Genomic DNA, 23491 nt, shown 5'->3' on the forward strand with positions numbered 1-23491 from the left:
AGTAAATATGTGAAGGACAATGCGTGTTGTGAACCAACAAACCCATTCTTTTTATCCTTGCATATTCCACTCTTAGCTGTGCTTGAATTGGTAGTGAACTGAAAAATGCAATATTGAGTTGGGGGGGTTGGTTTTTTGATTTGCAAGTGAGCAATAAATACATAGATGGCTCATTAATAATTTCCCTTTAGATAGCAATTGCTTTCAGTTTTTCGGTGATAATCACTCTGATAACTGACACCTATTAACAGACAGCTAAACTATGAAAGACCATGTGGCAGGCTGGGTCTGGTTGGTAGAGGCAAGCAGAGGTGGAAGCAGGTGGTGAGCACGGGTAGTTTTGGCTTGGGGAAAGGGGACGTCTCGGCAGCGGTTCAAAACCCCGTGGCAGTCAGCTGTCCTCTGTGGAGGCAGGCTCAGGAACAGCCCCGTTTTCGAGGGGTACCCCCAGGTTCTGGAGCTTGTTTGTTCTGTGTCTGTCAGACTCGTCTTGTTTTCACTAGAGGTGAAAGATCGGAACAGGAGGTTGAAAATATGTAAAATCTTTACAGCTGCTAAGTTACTGGATTTATTAGCCGACATGAGAGCGTTAGTGGAGAGGTCTAATCTTACAAGTCTTTTTAAAGTTGTCAAGAAGCAGGCAGAACAGAAAGACTTCATGGAAACTACTGACAAGTTTTACTTGTCATTGATTTCTTGTTTAGAATTTGTGTAAAGCTTACCGTTCAGAACCTCCTTTAGGAGCCAAGTCCATTATGCTAGGCTTTGCCTTGCACAATCCAGTGTACAGGCTACTTTTCTTGACTGACTGACAGCAGGAAATTCCTTATTTGCTGTTTGCTAAATTCTCTACCACATGAAGAGAGGATTTTGGGTGGTAAAACTGTTGTGTGCTTATTGTCTTTTAAAAGTAGCTAAATAAGTTAATATTGCTACTTAGTTAGGAGCAAACACTCAAACATTTATTGTTTTCATGTAATAATGTCTACGTCTTTGGGGTTTGCTTGTGCTAAAAGTCTTTGCTAACAATGTGTTCTCCTTACAAAACTACCTCTTTACATGCAAAATTCTATCTTGGAATACTTGGAGAAAAATAATGCAATCTTATCGTAAAAATGCTTTGTTGTCAGCACTTTTTGTGTAAGAGGAGGCATTTTTGTGTGATTCTAATAGTTGATAACCTTTATTTGTGGATCAGAGCTCAGAAGCCTTTAGTGTAACGGTCTTTTGGGGGGGCAGAGGAATGGAAAGGGATGTGATGGAGTGAAGGGGTTTTTTAAAAATGTTTGGAGGTTACTGCAATTTATACTTTTTATTTTATTTTCTGCAAGTGTTTTAGGTGTGTGTTAAGACTGCAAATGAGGGTTCGAGACAGCCACCAAATTTTAAAGCATGCTTAGTCAAGACTGGTAACTGGCTTCGGCTGGCAGGAGGTGGAACATGATGAGCAAGAGCCTAGTGGAGCTGCAGGGCTCTAGGTACAGACTGCTGTGCCTGGGCTGTGGAAGAGTTTAGGAGGTAATAGGAGTCATGCATTTCCAGAGAGGATGCTGTCATCATAGAGGTAGAAGTTATGGTAGTTGCTTGGCTTTGCTCAATCAATTGCTGTTCTCAGAGTGAATTGTTTTAAACTAGCAGTCTTAGTAGATGGATGAAGTGGCAAAACTGTTTATCTGGTTTGATCCATGCAACTTTCACTCACAAATCATTTTTTCATTAGGCTGGGGAGGATTAAATAGTCCTTTGAAGGCCTAGCTTGTCCAGTTCTGCAGTCTTTTTCATGTACTGGAGTGCAGAGTGCTAATCTGTGCTGTTAGGATGTCTGTGAAAGCTTATCTTGATTATGTGATGCTCCTATTTAACACTGACATTTGTTTCTTAAACTCTTGAGTTGTTTTCAGATGGGAGAAGATGACCTGCACAGCTGGAGGTGAAGGCTCTCTCTCACTGCAATGACAGTTAAAACAGTCTCTAGTAACACAGGATTGGTTCTGTCAGTGTCTTAAAGTATTGCTTTGCAACTTGGAGAAATAATAACCTGTAGAATAAATGTTAACGTTTAAGGTATGGTTGCTTTTGGGTTAAGGGAGGGGTTGTTGTATTTTCCACAGGAAGTTCTAAGGCTTGTTGGCCATGGGCAGATTTTCTTACACATTGTCTTTTCTGAAGACATGCTTTTATTCACCTTTCCTGTGTGAGAACTAAATGCTAACACACACTAGAAATTATGCTTATGATAAGTAAAATGCAGTGTTGATATCCACAGTGACTAAAGACTTAATATGCATTATTTGTGTGTTAAGGGCAGCTAGTAAAGCAAGTGATCAGAAACCTACCTCAGATCCAAGCAGCTTAACTTCTATGAATGGCAGTTCAGTAAATGTTACATCTCTGCTGTCAGCATTTAAGGGTTAAGTTTCTCTTTCCAAAAAAGTATTGCCTTTTTTTTTTTTTCTGAAAACATTTACCACTCTGGAAGTAATTGCATAAACATCCAGCTTTTAAGTGCAACTTTTTCTGTTAAACCTTGGTGTAAACCAGAGGTGCCCAGCCACTCTGTCCTGGAGCCATGTGAAGTCTGGACAGTCTGTTCTGTCCTCGTCATCAACCAACGTTGATGCATTTGTCACATGGCCTGTTCAGCCCTTACATGACCTGACAGTCATATAGTCAGGTAAACAAATGTGTAAGCTTGCATTTGGGGGAGTAGGGGAAATGGCATCAGTGTTTGACTTATCCCCAAAACTGTATTTGGTCCATAGATTGTGACCTGATCATCTCAGGTTTAGAAAACTGTAAGCTTTAATATTAAACTAGCTTAGCTTAGTTTCCTAAAAACATGATTAGACAGTCATGTGGGAAAACAGGAGTATCCTAATTCTGCTTTATCTAACATCTGCTTTCAGCAGTACTGTTTGTTCTCAGAAGGTTTTTGTGTGCATTGCAGTAGCTTGGCAACCTGTAGGTTGCACCATTCAATTAATTCAGTATGCTTTTAATCATCACTAAAATTTTCCTTTCCAAATTTGAATATTTTAAGTACAGTGAAGTGGGCAATTGTCATTGTAACAGCAACAGCCACATTAAATAGATCCCAGCTGAAACAAACTGTTCATGTGAATTTGTAATCTGGTGTGTTTCTCCAAATTTCAGTCCAAAAGTCTTTCTCTAAATTAGTTTAAGAAAGGATATTTGTAACTTCTTTCTGAAAATGTTAGTTAAGCAGTTAGAGCTACTTAAAGTTCCCAAATAAGCATTTGGGTAGTATGCTGAAAAACATAACTACTAAAAGCATGACTGTTTGCTGTAGGAGCAAAGCTTGAGTTTGGCCTTTCTCTGCATGCAGGGACATGAACATGGTTTGTGCAATCCTGTTAATTGTACATTCTCTTTAAACTTGAATCTCATTATGTTAGAAATGGTAAAAAGCTTTTGGTAATAGTGTAATGAGTATGCTTTGGCAGAATGAAACTTTAGTTCCATTGCCTGTGTTGTTACTAATGGCCAACAGTGCGAAGCATTTTCATGTCATAGATTAGAACTTGCTGGGATTTTGTATTATACCCTAATTTGTAGGGAAGAAACAGAATGCAGAAGGGAAAACCACTCACATTATGGAGCTGGTACTGTTTGTAACATATGGTTCATTTTGAATGAACAGGGTTTCTTGATGCTAAATAAATCTAGTAGCCCCCCTCACACTTTTAACTTGAAAACTGCATCTGAAGAAATCCAGTAAAACAACATATGGTACAAACATCTTCAAGGAAATGAAGTTTACCACTAAATAAGATGTAGATATCTTTTTTCTTTTTCTTTTTTTTTTTTTTTTTTAAATAGGTAATGCAGAGTTCACAACTTCCTATTTAACAATTCCTGCCACTTCCTTTCTTGTGTGTTTCAGTACTTCCTCTAAATACAAGCTCATAACTGAGAATTTATATGGTATTGGTAGAAAGTTGGAAATATGGCTGTTGGCTGTCCCATAGTATTCTGAATACAAAAATAATACTGACATGGTGTGAGTATGTGCCATGCTGTAATCATAGATGACTTTATTCCCTTAACATTTGCAAATATATTAGAAATTTTAGCTTTTAGATTATTGGAGTACCCAACACGAATGAAATTATTTATACAGTGACACCCCTTAGCCATGAAAGAAAAAATAATCACTTTAAACTCTGGCTGCGGTTGCTCAGTGTTTCAGAGTAATGAACAGAGTTTACAGGCTTGTAGTGATAGGACAAGGGGGAATGGGTTTAAACTGAAAGAGGGTAGATTTAGGTTAGATATCAGGAAGAAGTTCTTCACTGTGAGGGTGGTGAGACCCTGGCATAGGCTGCCCAGAGCAGCTGTGGCTGCCCCATCCCTGGAAGTGCTCAAGGCCAGGCTGGATGGGGCTGGGAGCAACTGGTCTAGTGGAAGGTGTCCCTGCCCATGGCTAGGGGTTGGAACCCGGTGATCTTTAGGGTCCCTTGCAACCCAAACCGTTCTATGATTCTGTATTAAACATTTACTGGTATTTCTTTGCTTATTCTTTTGAAGGTTTAACACAGATTTTTGTGCTACAGTAGTTTTTCATAGTTGTCTCTAGAAAAAGCAGATATAAAAATAAGCTTTCACCAATAGAAATATGTTTCAAGAAATTATTCTCTTACCTTTCCTGTTTATAAAAATATTAATAAAATAACTGACATAATACATATAAAGCAACAACATGATGGCTTGAATATGACTTATTTTGTGAATGACAATTTTAAATGCACTGTGATAATGCATGTTGCTCCTCATCTTTCATTCTTCATCACTGCTATACCTGTTTCTGCAGAGTAAGAATCTGGTATGTGTAGAGCCACCTATGTTTTAATTTTAAAATCTGACCTTTAATTCATATTCAAACAAGTTCAACATTGGCTTGCCACTATTTATGCCATGTAAATTCAGTAATATTTTAACTGTTGATGGGACAGTCAGCATTTTGAAAGTCTCACCTGTGTAATGTCGTGTATTCAGAAGATTATGCAGCAGAAGCTTGGGCTGTGTGGCCAAGTTACACAGTATTAAATGTACAGTTTGGCAAAAAAATTACTTTTGGTTGCTAATGCATCTTCCATCATCTGAACAAAAAGGGTGCCAAAATACCAGCCTCCAGGTTACTGTTTTTAAAACACAGAGGGCTCACAAAAAACCTTCGTGGCAGTTCTGGTGTGTTGTGTTTGAGAAGTGTGTTCAAGTCTGTTTCATGTTTTGCTGCTGAATAGATACAGGAGCTATGTGAACATTTTTGTGCATTGATTACTGAAACTAGAGTTCAGAGCTCTTTAAACAACAAGTACATGTTCATAAGCAAGCAGCTATGAACTGGACCTTTTCTTTTCCTTTTAAGACAGGCTCTTCTGAATGCTCCAGATAGAGAGGAGATTGCCTTTACCTTATCAAATAAGAATATATGCCTTTATAAATGAAACATTACAGAAAAAAATAGTGGTAAGTCTCTAAAGTCTGAATAATCTGTTGCTGTTGAATTTGATATGGTAACAGTATTGTGCTGTGAAGGCTAATTTAGTAGGTTTCTGAGAGGGAAATAACCTTTGGAACTCCTATAATATGCAAAATAATTAAAGGTTACAGTGAACACAGCTGTTTCTGCCAAGCTGACTAAGCTAGGAATTCAATTTACTATTTTTAGCCAGCTTATAATGTCTCTAGTTCTCAATGGTACCCATGTTATTGCTTCTAAAAATTATATTAATGTGTATTTATCACACAATAAGGTGTGACAAACTAGGTAATATGAACGTTTTTAGTGCAACCAGTCCATTACTTTCTATATCAAACTAACAGTATGAATATATAGACACAACAGAACACTTCAGGTGGCATCTGGGCTGTGTTACACTAAAAGCTTGTCTATGACTTGTACAAATTCAAGCTGAAACCTTCCTTAGAGGAAGAGGCATGAGCACTGGAATGAAGTAATGTTGTTTTCTGTAAGTTATGGACATATAGCATGTCTAGCATACGTATTCCCCCTTTCTTGCCCTCTAAGAAAGTTGCCTTTCTCCATTATACAAGAATTTCTTGCATGCTGTTATTTGCATTCAAAATACTTTCCTGTTGATCCTTGAGATACCATCATTGTACAGATCTTGTAAAAATTCCTATAAATTATGTCCTGAAATCTAAAAATCATTGCAGTTAACTGTACTTCTGCAGACTGTGCAATAACTGAACTAATAAAAATTTTGAAAACAATGCTGGTGGAGTTAATTTGTGTAAAGTATTTACAGTTCTATGAGGTATTGTCAAGGTTAACTTCAAAATGACATTCTGAACTAGTTTCTTTTTTCTAATAAGGTTTACTTGGTACTTTTTGCAATGATTACTGGATGAGCAAAAGCATTCCTCAAAATCTGTGTGTACCGAATAGACATACTTCATGCATAAATTTGTTGCTTTTTTAGAAAGAATCAGTCTAATTTTAACATAACATATGGCAAGCTGGCATCTAAAACTGCTTTAACTGACTGTACTTTCTAACGGCATTATAAACCAGTTTAACTTGAGATAAGAGTTAAGTCTCAGGAAAACTATTTTAGTTCCTATTTGCTTCTGTTAACACCAATAGCTTGCTTACTCTGCCCTCTAAATTACAGTAGATAAGATCTGAGTTCAGTTTTAGTCAGCGTTGGGTGTAGATGATGATGCTTGCAAGTGAATCCTGTTTTCATAAAATCCTGGTTTCACTTCTGTTTTTCATGATGGTAAGAAACTTTCAGACCCACTCATGTCAAGAAAATGAAAACTAGGCAAACTCCAGAAGTTCTGATTCCTAAGTAATAATCCTTTTATTTCTGGTTCTGTGTCATTATGGAAAATAGGCCATTGACAATTAATCTAGAAGTGCTTTTGTATTTAGAAAGACTTTCTCATCAAAAAGGTGAAGGAAATGCATGATTTCCCAGCTTGGCTTCCCTGGCTCTGAATGATGTCAGCTTCCAATGACAATTATTTTTTCTGTAGTGCTAATGATGGGGTAGGGGAACTAATCTAAAACTTTCTTCCCTTGCCTCTAGAGACCAGGGAAGACAAAAGCATTCCTACAAGAGCCTAAAAAAATTGCTCAGAGAAACAGCCTCCCTCCTGAAAGGAGAAATGGATAGTTGTTCCAACACAGCTGTCTACCCAAGAGCATTACAGCGAAGTGGTTGGATTCCTAAAATGGTAGTGAGAAACATTGACTCCTAAGTTAGAAACCTAATGAGTTCAAACATCGCAAATGAAAACTAATCTGCTTGGAGAACACAAGTAGCATCCATAATAGCAACCAAGAGGTGTATTCTGGCTGTCTTCGGTGGGTGACTTCCTTAACTGGCACATTTGCACTACTCTTGGGGGATTTGGAAGATACAGGGTAGATCAAAATCACTAGCATAAAGGCCTGTCTCTTTCTCATTGAAACCCTTTAATGTTTTAGCAGTCCAAGTTGACGTAAGTGTTTATTTTGGAATGCAATGCCAGCAACAACAAACTTGACATTAGGGCATCCAAAGGACAATAGCAGTGATGTGAAAAAATGTATGATATTTTCCTTTGTAAGTTCTAGAAGGATATTTTTGTAGTTTTAAGTTTCTAATGAACTTGCAAAGGGTTATGTGTGTGCATATTCTTGAATACAGCCTATCTTTTCCCATTGCATGCAAATTCTAATACCATGTTAACAATGTAGCAAATATGAATTGATGATAAATCTCAGAGTGTACAGTCTCCTGCTTCCCCTATTACTCGTTGCACAGTGGTTTTTAGGAGGTATTGTAAGGTTCCAAGTTAAGTTGTTGAATTTGTAAGGAGCTTGATAAGTAAATATGAGAAGTCTGGAGCTCTTTAAAAACTCAGATTTTCTGTTTTCAGTGACATCTAGTGCTACAAGACCTCTGATGTTGGTGAATGTTTTGCTTTTGATCGAATTGTCTCTGTGTAGCCATCTCTACCTAGTTTTTAATACTTATTTTGAGCACTCACCAAAATTTCTGAGGTCATCTCATTTCCTGTTCTCCAGTAGTATTTGTAAACTGTCTTTGGTCTTCATTACTAGTAAACTGGATGACCACCACTTTCATGTAGATATGGCACCATTTGAGAGAGAGATATATGGGTTTCTTTTTCTATTTGAATCTCATCATCCATCCGCAACAGAAAGTAGTGCTGCAGAACAAGCTGAAAACTGTAAAACAGTGTGTTCCTATTTGCTGAGCAGCGTTAAAAATCCTTGCGGTCTTACTCAGGGAATCAGATGCCTTCTGCTAAATGTATGGGTGTAAAAATCAAACTTTTGGGGACAGACACACACCACAACAAACCCAAAAAACCCAACGCTTTAGCACTAGGAGACTTTAAGAAAGTAACTTTTCTTTCTCTGACTTGTTAGGATTGCCTAGAGGATTAGAACTATAAAATACCCCAAAGCTTGGCAAATAATTTTTTTATCTCTACTGGGTAGGCAAAATGATGGAGTTAGGAGAGATGGTGATTTCGTAGTAGATGGCAGTTTCACCCACATCACAAAGTGTTGCTGAGGTCTTGGGTATTTTGTACATACTTTGCCTGTCCCTTAGGGACACTTCATGGTGTTACTCCTATCCCAGATCCCTGATGTTCCATGGAGGCTACCTAATTAGTTTCAATTAGAGACAAGGGGGAAAGCTAATTAGTTGGTGAGGTTGTGTTCCTAGCTTATTTGTGGTTGGTGTTTTGGGACTGCTTGTCATTTTCCCTGAGACCCTTTGCCAGGACAGGCGTCTGGTTTAGCAGTAGGCTCATACTCTGTGCTGTCAACTTCAGGGCTCTGGCTTCACTGCAAAACTGCCTTTCCCTGTGGGAGGGAGCATGATACATGTATCATACTAATTGGAACATCTGGGGAATCACCCTTTGTCTGGAAGCTCTGATTTGTGTTATGCTTTTGTGGATGATTTCTTAAACGCATCAGGAAAGTGACTCTGTGAGCTTCTTGTACGGTCCATGTTGTGGAAATGTACCTTATGGTGGAACTGCATCTTTTAAACTTAGTGCACTGGCTTGCTAAAATGATGTTCTAATGCTGACTTTGTTTTAATCTGGTAACTTCTAGTTATGGTGCGTGCTACATAATTAGATCTCTATCTCACATATGGTGTCTTAATTTGAAAAGAACCTTGACAAAATTAAGATCACTTGGGAGCTGGAGCCTGCCTTTGTGTCTTTGACAGTTCTCTTATTTGAAGAAGTTCTGCATGTTATTGCTGAGCATATATTGCTGCAGATAGGAAATACTGGACTTGACTAGTCTTCTGTTAATGTGACCAGTAGTTTTTAAGATACCATTTAGTAATCCAGATTTTAAGTCATGTCATGTATGAAAGGATTAAAAATAATGCTATGGAAGTTCTGCAATTGCGTAAGTTTAAACTGCTGGCAGAAGAAATGCACAAATGTTGGCGTTTCTTTAAAAAAATCTAACATTTGTAATCTTATTTTGTTTCTTTAAAATATTTGTCCTGTCCACTGCAAAATGACTGTGGTGTTTGTCTATTCAGCAGCTAAAGTGCTGTGCTGTTTGTTTGGCTTTTAGTCAACATACTTTCCAGGAAAAGGTGAAAGGACACAAATACCACAGACAAGTTTCATTTGTAGTTCAGTGAATGTGAAGTATATGTTTTAATCTAAAATTAAGTCTTTTTAAAAAAACCTTAATCAAGGCTTAGTAGGAAGACTCAACCTTCAGCTCCTCAAATATGCAAGGCTGCTTGCTTTCAAACTTGGCAAGTGTGGAATTACTTATCAAGACCACAGGACTTGCTCTGGGTCCTTCGGTAATTGTAGTTCGGTTACAGCTCATTAGATGAGCACGTTAATAGTCTCCTCAAGTGATTTAGAGGGCCTTAAACAGTGACAGTAGATCCACTACTAAACAACTGCCTAAATGTCTCTTTAGGCAGAAGATTATATTGTCCTTCTGTATTGGTACAATACCTAGTCCTCAGGAGCCTCTCAAATTCCTTGTTAACAGTAGTAATTAAAATGCCAGATACTCTGAAAATTTATGTTCTTTTTAGTGGGTAGTATGCCAGCATGCCCAAGTAAATAGAAGAGCAGGATATGTTCAGAACCAAAAGTCTCGGAGCAGGACATATACATTGGGGTAAAAGACGGGAGATAAGGAAGAAGAATTGTAAAGATCTGTTCAGCTTTTAAATGAGAAGACCTTGAATCTGTTGCCTGATGAGGGCACTCAGGTGGTGGTAGTGATGGAAGTGGGTCTGACTGCAGAATGCCAGTTGTATCCAAAATATTTCATTGTTGTCAATTTAAACGCCAGGCCAGGTTTAAATTCTGAAATAATAATTCAGTTAAAGGATCTCTTATATATATATTTTAAGCATGTAAGTTTTAAATACATTACAAGAAGCTAGCAACTAGTTTCATTAGGAAAGACATGATTTAAAAACACTCAACCCACAAACCCACAGGTGACTTTGTTGTATTTATCAAAATTAAGGAGACAGTTTGTGTTGGAGTGGGCACCTGGAGGAGGGGGGAAAAAACAACTTAAGGTAGGGTCTGGTAATGATTTTCATTGCTTACTGCTGTTGTTATACAGCTGACAGGAATTAGGACTATAATTGTTAGCAAGTTTTTGTCCCTGCACCAGAGCACATGCTTTGATGCCCTGTACCTGTACAGATCAAATCACGCGTGCCTTCTGTGTGAAGGGAGGGGAGGGTAAGTTATTAAAAGGAAGTATGTGCCTGTGTTCTTTTACAGGAACATTATTCTACTTCGATATTTTAAATGTGCTTGTTTCAGTGTGCTGAAATCAATTTACAGGAAGTCGGGCTCAACTGATTCACTTTCTGTATATTGATTTCTGCCTAGAGTGAAACTTCTGATATTAACAAAGCATGAGTGATTTTTTTTTTTTCAGATATCACTTGAAGTGACTGAAAATAATAAAGCCTTTTTTCTTACTCTTGAAGGTGGGGTTTTTTGTTTTGTTTTTGAAGGTGAGAGAGAAATCTGAATAAGAATTATTCCGCGTAATTCCTGTAATGTTGTTGAAGTTTCCAACTGGTTTGCTCTTACCTAGAACGAGAATTTTCACTGTTTTCCTACCTTTATTTCAGTACCTTTTCTTGATCTTCTGAAGATGAATTAGCCACTGCCTGGTAGAACAGCCTGTTTTCAGGGTTCCAAGAATAGACTATCCCTATGTTTATCGTGACAGGTAAAGAACAACCACCTGATGATAGGTCCTGAAACAGAGTGAAAAACTTAGAGGACAATACTTCAGCTTATTCTTTCTGTCACTTTGATTCTTTTCTGTCAAGACTTGGGGATTTCATCCATCAAATTACCTGCTTAAATACAGAGCAAAACCCAGATTTTAGTTTGCTGATTGTAATTAAAGATGAAGTGGGTTTTCATAGCTTGATCAAATGCCTGTAACACAAAAAGTACTTTATCCTTCTACCAAAGGGGGTTTGGATAAAACTGTTAGGGATTAAACCATGTCAACATGGTATTGTCTTCTGTTACCTTTTAGTAGATAGGACTGTGCTTACTGAGAGATACAGCATGAATTGGCTGCTGGTTAGACTGCTATTAGAAAGTTTTTCATTTCAGATTTATTGTGGATTTTTTCAAAAGAAATTATTTCTATAAACTAGATACTACATTTAAAAAGAAAGTTGGAAAATTATACATGAGTACCAGCTGTTACTAGTGGTATTAACTGCACAAACCAGACTAACTAGCTTTCATTTGAAATCATCTGCCCTTGTTCTAGCACAATCCTTGAAATTGTTTAAACAAAAGATTACCTGGAACCTTTCTAAAAGACTGGATTATTTTTCTTGTCCTGTGCAGAGCACTGAGCTTTATAAATGAGTCAGGCTTTCTGGATTTATACACTGAACTTATAATACTGAACTTCAGTGTTTAGTGTAGGTTAACTGGTGTTAATACACTGATGTTCAAACCTTTAACCTAACTTGCTTTTTGAGACCCATGTAAATGAATTTGAATACTTGAAAGTCTAGCATGTGTTTGAATATATTTGCATAATTTTGTAGGAATTGCGGGGCAGAATTACATAGTTGCATGATGATTTTAAAAAACAAAACTCCATACCCAAAACAAACTCAACTTATTTAAAAAGCAGTTAAAGCTTTAAAATATTAGTGACTAACAACCATGAAAGTGAACAACATACCTATACAAATGATGAAACAGTGAGCAGAGAGTGATGTTGCTGCAGAGAGCTTGAAACTCACTGAATCACTTGTAAACCTTGCTGGAAAAGGGGCACTCAAAACCAAGAATATCTTATATTTGATTATCTAATTTATTTATTTATGTTTTAACCAAATTATCTCATTTATCTTAAGATTCAGCTGTGCTAATGGATTATGCAAGAATTAGCAGCAATAGTACAGTCTTGCTTTCTTAGCATTAACTGAGGTTATTAACACTGTATGTAGTATCTCATGAAAGATAGTAGAGGATTCTGAGTGAGTATAAATAAAAAGTCATTCCATGATTCCTATATTGTGAAGTCCGAGATCCCCTTGAGAAACTGTAAACTATCTGCAGTGGTTCCAAGGGCGTCTCTTGTCCTTTTGTTTCTACTTTGCAACTTGTCATATACAGCTTGTTTAAACTCTAGAAAATATTTTGGTAATGCAGCACGGCGCTCTGGTTTTGCTGTGAAAAGGTGTGAGAAAAGATTTTCTTATCCTTCCGTCACCTTCTAGTACTCAGGTTTTTATGGCTTTTTTTCCTCCCCTCCCCACCCTCCCAGAAGCCTACGAAGTCTACATACATGTTCTTTACCACTGGTCTTCACCTCGTGGTTTGTGTGTTGGGGTTGGGTTTTTTTGTTTGGTTTGTTTTGTTTTTTGGTGGTGGTAGCTCTACAAGCTGTAATGCTGTTAGGTGGCTTTCAAGATGTCAGAATGAAAATATTAGATAAAGAGGAAAGGAAGACTGTGTTTATAACCATAGTTGTCAGTTTACAAAGCCTAGAATACCTAACAGGCTGGGAATTACACATTTTTAAACTCATAAAAAACCCCATATTGCAGACAAATTAAGGTCTGGATTTGCTACACAGACTAAATTCCTTTAGGAGATACGTAGATACCTGGGCTGTCAGGTGCACCAGTCTATTTGAGATGCAGTTAAACCAAAACTCTTTATCTGGAGACCTCTAGTGTTTGGGCAAATCAAGTTCTGGATCTCATCTCTCTGATTATTTTTCTTCTAGTATAAGAGTAACTGAGTTAGAACCTCTTGACGCTTTAATGAGAGTGTGGTTTATTTCATGGCACTGACTTTGATGATACAGGTAGCTAAGCTTTTATTTTGCACAACAGCTGTCAAGAAAAAGCCATTTCATCTTCTCAAAACTGTCTCTCCTTCCAATAACATCGAAGATGCACTTCTGGAGCAAATTGAATATCTGGGAGGAAAAGCAGAGATGGATGTGAAGAAGAAGGGAACTTCAGTTGTTTTCTTATACTGACCCTCCATTCAGTTGTTTCCTGTTTTGGCAGTGAGTACATGGCTACAAACCAGCAGAAGTAGAGTGTTCCTGCCAGCTACTGTGAACTTCTTCTGTTATGGGTCATAAATTTCAAGGACAAACTGTATTTTGAACTTACTGAAATTTGAGAGGTCTCATGTAATTCTTTAACCTAATATAAGAGTTTAGATCTTTGATCGCCCTGGCTCTGCTGCAACCCTCAAAAAATCAGAATTGAAGAATAGGTTTTTCCTCATTGCAGGCAATGACGTTGAAGCAATGCGAGAATCTGAACAGCTGAGTTCTGCAGAATTGCAATGATTTATTCCACAGCAATGTCTTCCTTTTGACAACATGCAAAATAAATATATGGAAGTATGTACCCAAGTTGTGAGAACTGTTCCAGGGCAATTGTTAATTGGGTGTTTACAGTGTTCAGTTATGTACCATGATGAAGTGGGTACAATAAGGTACTGCAGGATTTACTTTTGTAATTCTTAAATTTCTACAGTTAGGCATGTTGAAACTAGTTAGTGGTGAGAAATCATCTCTGATATTTGCTGGCTGCAATAAACATGGGCCCAGATAACATTAGTACACTTTCCCATGTGCTGATATGATTTAATAACACAATCATGCCCAGTTTACATTCTCCTGGGGGATTATTTCCGTGCCTACAACCAGCTGACTGGTGTCAGAAACACTGCTTACGCTGAGTTGCTACAACCTGTTCCAGATTGTCCCTGTAGTGCTGAATTGGCAGGGGGCTTTCTAGGAAAGCCATGTTGCAAGTGTGTGATTTTTGTTTTTATTTTTTTTAACTCACGTAATAGCGGTGTTGAACTTTAAACAAGCCCGTCCCTGGAGTCAGTGAATGGCTGTGTGGTACTTTATTGCCAGCTGGGGTTAAACCATGACCCCCTTTTTCTCGCTCCATGCTACCTGACCTCAGGAAGAAGCTCAGCATACCAGCCAGCCGGCTTTTTTTGAGGGAGATTAATAAGCAAATCAATACTACCATATTTTACTTGAAAGCAAAACTGCAAACCTAGATACAATGTTTTAAAGGTGTATTAAAATCTACATTTCTTTCATTTATCTGGCTGAAATTCTGCAGCTTGTTAAGGTTAATGTTATGTGATGAAATTGTTCGTTTACCTGATCTTTAGATGACCTTGTTATCTAGAAGTTGCATCCTCATTTCTTGTCCCTGTCCAAATATCCTGATGTAAAATTTAATATAGGATAAGAAATCCAATCTTCCTTGTCAAAGGGGGTTGAATGAACAGCTGATCTATGTGTGCTTTCTATCTTAGCAAGGTTCTTTTGTTGAGGAGTCAGTTCACTGCTGCTCAGTGAGTCATTTTGCTCCCTTACATGCTGCATCTGGAGACGTTTTCCCGTTTGTGTAAAGTAGCCGTTTATTGTGGATCCTTTAGTACTACCTGTTTTTCTTGTGGGCTTCTGTACAGGTCTTTGCCACCTCATATAATCGTCAGGGTATTTCCATTCTGCCTGTAATGACATCTCAGAAAACGGCAGCTTTCACTGGACTTTACAGTAACTTTTTTTTCCTTTTACTCTTCTACCTTTTACAGCTGTGTCATAATTCTTTTCAGTGCTAGCTTTAAGAGGAAACTTTTTTTTTAAGGTCTTAGGCTAAAAATTTATTTTTGTTTAAGTCTTTATATACTTGTTGTGAATTGCTTTCCTTAGTGTGACTGCCTGAGCAGATAGATTGCTGTGCACTTCTGTAGCCCATGATAAGATCTTGGCAATTGCTGCTTCCTGTAGGAGCAGAACTGTTAAAATGACAGTATATCATTATCTTAGTCTGAGCTACTCCAGAGTTTATGGTGTAATAAAACAGTGTGATCAAACTGAGGCCTGCTGCACAGTTCCCTGGGAGCCTTTCTGGTGAATCTGAAGGTCTTTGGGGCGGACGTTCAGTTTCTCTTCTGCAAATACAGCCGTGCAATCTGTGCAACGGTGCAGTGTGCTTGAATGGCTGATGTCAGGAACACCTCTTCATGTGATCATACCTAATATTTACTTGAAGATTTTGCTGTCTGTCTTCTCTTTCTTAATCTCCTGTTGGTGTCTGAACAAAATAGGGGGAATATAGTCAAACGTGCTGTTGTGCTAAGAGTTTACTTACGACAGCTATAGCGTAATGCAGAGTACTAGTGGCGAGGACAAGTAGGGAAGTTTGCAGGAAATACTGACTGAGGAAAGGGGGAGCTGACAGACCTAGGTCTGCGGAGTAGTTAAGGGTTAGGAGGCTGAATTGAGGGTAGTTTTTTGAAGGCTGTGGGGGATGGAAAGAAAGGGCTGTGGGCTACAGAATGAATCACTAACGTTAGCTTTCTGAAAGGGAGGAAGGGTCAGGTGTTCTGGTGCAAAAGGCTTTGGGACAAGGGGCTGAGAGCTGCAGTGAGTACCTCTTTCTGATGAACATGTTTAGGACTCTGGCAAGTAAGGCTGTGTTCATGGGACTGATCCCTTTTGTCTGAACAACACAGCCATCTGCCCTTGCGTTTTGCAGCAGGAAATGTGATGCTGTCAGGCCAAGCGGAACCCATTCCTGCAACGGAGAGTAACCTTGTCCTGTAAATCACTAAAGAACTTCTTATTCCAGTCAATGCTGCAAATTAACAGCTATGAGAACTTTCCATTTGAAGAACAGTGCTTCAGCAGACTTCCTCTTTCCACCCCTGAAGATTTGGGGGGTATTTGCACAGGGTATGGGACTTAAAACCAGGAGATGAGTGGCACGGAATGACTCATGCTCAAAACCAGAAGCATTTGACTTTGGAAAACTGACTTCAGTTCTAGCCTTTCCTCTTTAAAGTTTTATATTGCACGACCTTTTAAATGAAATGTCGAGCTTCCTTTTTAAATGACAGGATCTCTGCAGTGTGACTATGAGTGTGATTCAAGAAGGTATTTTGTAACTTTACCAATCCCCATGTTGATCCACGAACTTCACTTCTCATGACACCACTGGCTTCGGGTTCCTCGTAGGAGAATAATTCCATGCTGTGAATGACTCTGCTTTCTCCAGCTTTCTCCAGCACACAGATCCTGTAGTACTATTACTGACATACTCTGAAACAGCCTGAGCACCTGTGAGGCTACACCTACCACACCAGTACTTATGTCACTCCTGCAATAATCAGTAACAGGCGATTTTAAGGAATGTACAAGAAAGCCTATGATGTGGCCATTTTATGTAACTTGTCACTAGATTGTTTCTCTCCAATAATTTTCCCTGTTGAAGACCATCTGATTTCCACTAAAGTCAGCTTCATATCCTGGAAGTGATCTTAGATATTTATTTTATTTTGTTACTTTTTAAGTGCTCTAGCAACTGCTGTAGCCAAAAAAAAAAGAAACCCCAAATGAAACCAGCCAACCAAAACCACTTTTATCCCATATTGCTGAGAAGTGTGCCCCATCTTTTCAGGCATGGATTTGACCAGTGAAGTTAAGGCGTGCATGCCCTTGAGGGTTTTCTATTTAATTGGCAATTCATTACATTCAGAAATGAAGTGCTATATGCTAATTGGATTTTCATACAAGGCAGCAGCTTGCCTGTTGCTGTATCTAGGTCCCTCATTTTATTACCACCACACCCCGTAGTTTTTGTTTGTTAAAATGTGCTTCAGAAATATATCACACTTTAAATTGTCTGTTTCTGGAAGGTTCATGAGTAACTTCATTCTTTTTCTTTTCTCTGTGCCCATGGGTGTACACATCTCTTAGATCTCCCTTATTCTTTCAGTACCTTCAGGCATTGTAGCATCTTTATCTAATATTTGGTAGTGAGGTAGTAGCTCGCGCTCTGTTCCCTGAACAATAAATTACCAGTTCCAGATCCTTAAGTACGTGATGTTGGTATTTGAATCTGCGGAACTCTTCAAGACTGGGAGTAGTGTGTATGTGCAGATACACATGTATGCTTAAGTATAGTATTTTTATGTTCGAGTGCTTTTGTATCGTTCCATTTCTGTAATGAAGCATTTTGTCTGTTTCCTTTTCTAAAAGAAGGGACAATTCTTTTCAAATTTGTTAATGCTGTGAAAGGAAACAGTGTAGTTTAGTGCTGCTGCTCATTTAAACCACTATCTACAGCAAAAATGCCTAAGGGTCTTCTGGTTTGCTTTGCATTTTGCTGTTTTTATAATGTGAATACTAAGTGGTGAGGTGGTTGTGTTGGTTTTGGGTTGTGTGTTGTTTTTTTTTAACACTTTAAAAAAAATGACATATGTAGGCTCTGTGGGAAATGTGGTTAGAGATCGAGAAAACCATTTTTCCTAGTTCCCTGTTTTTGTCTCTTGTTAATCCTGTGCAGTCAGTACAGCAGAAAAATAAACCCCTGCAAAATACAAACTCACTAACCTAGTGTCAGAGATGAATTTATGAAAACACCCATTTTAGCTGCCTCATGTTTGAGATATTAGACTGTGGCAGTCAAGATCATGTTCTCCAGACTGCATTCTTCATAAGCAGAAATACTGGCAGCCATGTGTTAAGTTATAAAAAGATAGCAGCTGATGTCAGGGCTTATTTCAGTGAGGAGCCATTTCAGAATACTGTACTAATTTTGAGCAGGTACATGTAAAATAGAACTCTTCCCTTGACATGTAGCATTCAGTGTAAATTGATACGTATTTGAACAATGGGGTAGGAAAAGATGAACAAGGAATAAGCTGCAGTAGATAGGCCACTTAAAAATCTTCAGCATTGTATGTGATTCTTTATGCAAAACTGAGAGGAACAAAAAAACAGTTCAGTTTGGCCTGCATTTGATTTTTGAGCTGGTATAAAATCCTCCTACTCTGATGTTGGAAAGCTACCACAACTTGAACCAGAGCCTGAGCTAATTTGGAACTATTAATAGAGGAGTGCCCAGCCTTTCTGTGCAAGTGATCTATATTTCACAAGCTGCCGTCCAAATGCACTAACTTTATGTGCGCAGAAACCTGTTCTCTGGTCACACTGGCCGTGGATCAACACCATGCAATACTAAACTCTGCTTCACATGGTTGACTATGTTTAACAAAATCTATTTCATCCAATGAAAGGTGGTGAATTTAGCTTAAAAATTTGGGTTTATTGATGATATTTTTTTTTTTAGTGGCCTCTGGGTTAGGTTCATTTGTTTATTTCATGTGCATGCACAATGTCTGTCTTAGGATTTCTTAAACTTGTTATGCTGTTGAAATACCAGTTCTACAATAAATCTATTCCTGCAGTTTTCATTAATTTCAGTTAAACCTGACAGCTTCACCCTGAAGTTTCTAGTACTATAATTTTTGAGAATTGCATGTTTACATAGTATTTATTTACAACACAAAGTTCTGTTTCTACAAATTAGGACTAATGTCCAAGGACAGCAGAATTCCTTTTATTACAACTTTCGAAATTGTCTCAGATAGCTGAGCTGTTATATGCATCTGAAAAGAAAACTTGGAAGAAACCCTAATTGTATGCTTGAGACGATGCATATGTTTTTATGGATAGAAATAACTTTCGCCATTTGCAGCTTCGTGACATCTGCTGATAACTCAAGATAAAGATGTAAGTGATCTTAGGCAAGTCACCACTCCACGTGTGTGTTTGATGCCAAGGAGGGTAGACAAGTTTTTTTTTTGTATCACAATGAATGTTTTCTAATTGCTGCTGAGTCAGAAGTACAATTAGTAGTTTCACTGATAGTGGAAACAATTTCTTAAAGCAGTTTATATGAAAGAGCTTTGGGGCAGAGACCCTGCTCCATCAGGTGTGTAAAGGCATAATGTCTGGTAGATGTTCTCCTACTTATTATTATGCAAGATAATAATATTTTAACACATGAATAATGCTAGTGTTGTATTCTGATAAATTTAAACTCAGCTCTTAATTTGAAGCCCAAAGTGCTTCCTGTCCAGAATTCCCACAAGTGAAGATGTGAAGTCAAATGGGTGTTTGTCTTGAAATAGCCAATGGTTTGATGACATTAGATGGATTCATATCTAAGACTTTATTTATTTTTTGTTTCAGGACATCAGGCACGAAGCCAGTGATTTTCCATGTAAAGTGGCCAAACATCCTAGAAACAAAAATAGAAATAGGTACAGAGATGTCAGCCCCTGTAAGTACACTTTCTTTTCCATTGTTTGTAACTGACTGTTGACCTCCAATGGCTTCTAACAGCTAAACGTTCTTTGTAAGGACACAATTTCTGTTAGATGGATATGTATCCAAGATAATTATTTTTGTTAACCTATTTATTTATGGGATAGAGCTCACAGTATGTCATTGTATCTATAGGATTATACTAGAGTAGCATACAGTAAATTCTGTGTCTGTGAGCAGAAATCTGAAGAAAGGAACTTGCTTTACCTTTGAATTCTTAATGCTAGAGAAGAATGGTGGCCGAAGGAGCATTAATAAAATTGCAAGTAACCTTCTATTGCAGTATACTTCCTAGAGCATCCTTCTAGTCAGTATAGCATAACTGCCCCTATTGGGACGCGGGGCACAGTCTTGCCTAAAACATATGACTGCTAAAAATAAATCTAAGCTAATTGGAAAGAGAAGGGGGGACATTTGCAAAAAGGTGGTACTGCTAGTGTGAGACTTGAGTTTCTGAAATGTTTATTGTGGCGTATTCTGGAGGGAATTGCATCTCTGAGCATGTGTCCTCTGTACAAGGCACAGCTTGGTTTGGTGTCACAGCCTGTCTTTCCTTCCACGTTCCCATGTACAAAAACAGTAACAGTCAGGCTTACCTGTGCCTGGCAGGCTGTACTTTTAGGGTGCAAGAGAGACTGCAACGGCAAAAACACAGAGTACAGAGAAGTACAGGACTGTAGTTAAAGAATCAGCAAATAATACATAATGTGTCAAACACTAAAGAAGGTTCACAGCTGGTTCACTAAACCTCCTTTGCACTAAATGCCAGTGTCTCTTCTGGGATGCCTTTCCCTCTTCGAGGGTGCAGCACTACCACCTGTTTAAATGCAAAGTTTCTGTAGGCTCTGTCACTGAGCAAATTTCTGCCTTCTGTTCCAACATGGGAGTATCTGCGTATATCAGAAAACTCTTATACTTAGTGGTTAGAAGTTATTGAAGTCTTTGGGACAATTAACTAGGAAAAATAATGTTGCGCATAATTTGCTTTACTAAGCGGTTCTAATAATTGAGGTTGTGAGTAACAAAGGTTTCCTTTTTGCCTTTAGATAATACTGCTTTCAATCTGTTTGGCTTTCTTGCAAAATGTGGGAACTCTTGTGTGTGTGATTTTTGTTGTTGGTTTGGTTTTTTTTAATCCCAAGTGGATCAAGTTGAGGTCAACAAAAGAGCACGAAAATCACATTTGCTGTAATACTTGGATTTTGATCATTCTTTCTGTACATTAAGGTGTGTTTGGGTTGGGAACAGTAGCTAAATGTCTATAAGAAGAATTAGAAGTCTCTGTTCTGTTTGTCCAATATATGTTTAGGCAAACTTTTTAACAACCTTGAACAAGTTAGGTTTGAATGTTTAATTTGCAAAAGATAAGCAGTTGTGTAATTAGATTTATTTAAAAAGAGTAACTCCATAACTGTACAAACAGGTCAGTATGATCTGGTTTGCTGTTTACCATTGCGATTACTTCAGACACGTATACTTCCATTCTTGCAATGTATTCTTGGAAGACAGAGTGCAACTTACGTTCACTGCTCCGCTGTAGTGCTGTTCTTGTAGTACCTATATTGTATTTTCAGAGTTACCAGCACCAGCGAATGCTTCTGTGCTACCTGCGATGAAGCTCTTTTCATTCTTCAGGACAACTCAGCTTTTTTGATCCTAACATCTGATGAGATTGTGCATGGATTGCTGTGTTGCCTATACATTAACCAGTGTTTTCTAATTATGCTGCAGTTGATCACAGTCGAATTAAGCTAAACCAAGGTGACAATGACTATATCAATGCTAGTTTGATAAAAATGGAAGAGGCCCAAAGGAGCTACATCCTTACCCAGGTAATTTCTGGCAGTGGATAATAAAAATCATATGGTGATTGGAGTTGTTTTTCATGGGTTTTCTTTAGCCTTATTATGTTTGTTTTCTTTATTGTAAAGCTAGTTCAGTGTACATAAACATCTGTGTGTGTATATAAACATACACATAGAACAACTTTGCTGAAATGCTACTTATTTCTTCCTGCTTCCTGTAGAGTACTTTGGCCGCTTTGTACGTTTGACTTTGGACACATCTAGGCTACAAGCTAACAAATTTCTAGAAGTCTGCTTGTTGGCTTATCACAAGCAACATTTAGATGTGATTGAAATGATAACTTCTACAGGGAAGGTCAGCAAAAAGGCTTCAGACCACTAGTCTTAAGTTGCCTGTTAAGCTTTCTGAACAGAGGTGAACCTCACTTACTGGGGGGCTTCACATTTGCAGAACTGTATGTATGAATGTCAAGATGTTCAAAACCTATTTGAAATATCATACTTCAAATATAACTGGTATTTATGTGTTATGTTGAGTGGGACAGACGTTAACCAAACTACATTAGGGAATTGCACCTGATCTTCTGTTTCAAATAAGCAGCGAGCTCCACCACATATTTCTTGTTAAACATCCTTCTGAAAGCGGTTACTGTAGTATTTACAAATAACATGCCTCCTAGTCACACAACTTCCAAAAGCTCCAAGTTGGTCAGTGCTGATGGTTCTACATTTAACGTGAGAGAGGAAAGCTATCAATACAGACTTTAGTGATAGGAATTTGGGGCATGGGAGGTAAGTGGCTGTTTTTCACTGAATCTGTGAATTCCACACCTATCTATGTAACAAATTTTAAAATACCTGGATACCCTGTTGTCTTATTTTGAGAGCTAGCAACTGTGCCGGAGTTCTTGTTTGTCATAAATGTTTGGTTCTGTGGAGACTGTCCTGGTCTCTAGTCTTGACTTTTTTTTTTTTTTTTTTTTTTTTTTTTTTTTTTTTTTTAACCCTTCCTCCCACGCTTTAGATAAAGGTAGACTGGGATTAATATTTTCAAGCAGCAGCTCTTCCTTCCTTTTTCTAGAGAATAAAGATGAATCTTCGAAGGAAGAAGTGGGCAGTACAGTGTTCAATATGAAAATGATTCTGTGCACACAGCTCTTACTCCACTTCTTCAGAACAGGGGTGATTGATCCTAGGTTTGAATTGGTGTGTGGAATAGTCAAATGTGCACTGGTACTAGTTACGTGTTCTGATCCAGAATGTAATGGATTCAAATGGCTTTATTTAAATCCAGTCATGCTCTCTGAGGACCCTGGCCTGCTGTTCTGCTTGAGCAGAGTGATGGATAGAAATACGAGAGGCAAAATGGTGCTGGTTTGTGTAGCCCAAAATTCAGAGGAATGGCTTTGGAGTAGAAAATAGCAATGGAATATAGCACAGATAGAAAGTTATAAGGAAATGTACTTTGTAAATAGATAGTAGTCTTTAAAAGGAGTGTTATCATTTTGTTCAGTTCCAAAACAGATCCATGAAGGTTCTGGAAAACCATATAATTTGTTACTGATATGGCATTGAATGTTTGTCCATTCAGTCTAGTAGTTTTTAGTTATTATGAATAACAGTAATATTTTGCAGATGTCAGTTCTGCTGTTAGTTAGTCAGTGAGGTTTTGTTCCCCCGTTACTTTTGTATACCTTTCCTAAGAAAATTTTCTCAGCATTTTTCACTCCCAGTTCTGTTCTTGCAAATGAGATTACTTCTCTTTTCCTGTTATGTATGGGGGGGAAAAGATTAACCATGCTTTCATGGGTAAATTCATAGTGGGAAAATGGAACTTAAAGCTGTATCACTACAAGTTTTTACAGTTCAAAATGAGAAGTTGCTCATTACTTGTCTAAATTTATTGCCTAGTACAGTAACTTTTACTGGGGAACACTGCACT

General features: G+C 38.0%; 1 protein-coding gene across 2 annotated transcripts in view; it reads left to right on the forward strand.

Annotated features, from left to right (window-relative positions):
* Nucleotides 1-23491, forward strand: part of PTPN1 (protein tyrosine phosphatase non-receptor type 1) — a 46076-nt gene that overhangs the window by 9495 nt on the left and 13090 nt on the right. Inside the window, exons 2-4 of one of the 2 annotated variants that reach the window (XM_055723110.1) lie at nt 5390-5490; nt 19610-19700; nt 21476-21576. In XM_055723110.1, coding sequence (XP_055579085.1) covers nt 5404-5490; nt 19610-19700; nt 21476-21576 — 279 coding nt within the window. In that variant the 5' untranslated portion in view covers nt 5390-5403. The remainder of the gene's footprint in view (nt 1-5389; nt 5491-19609; nt 19701-21475; nt 21577-23491) is intronic. The other variant, XM_055723109.1, reaches the window with a different exon arrangement.

This window comes from Falco cherrug, chromosome 10, assembly GCF_023634085.1.
Source record: "Falco cherrug isolate bFalChe1 chromosome 10, bFalChe1.pri, whole genome shotgun sequence".
In the NCBI taxonomy this organism is placed as follows: Eukaryota; Metazoa; Chordata; class Aves; order Falconiformes; family Falconidae; genus Falco; species Falco cherrug.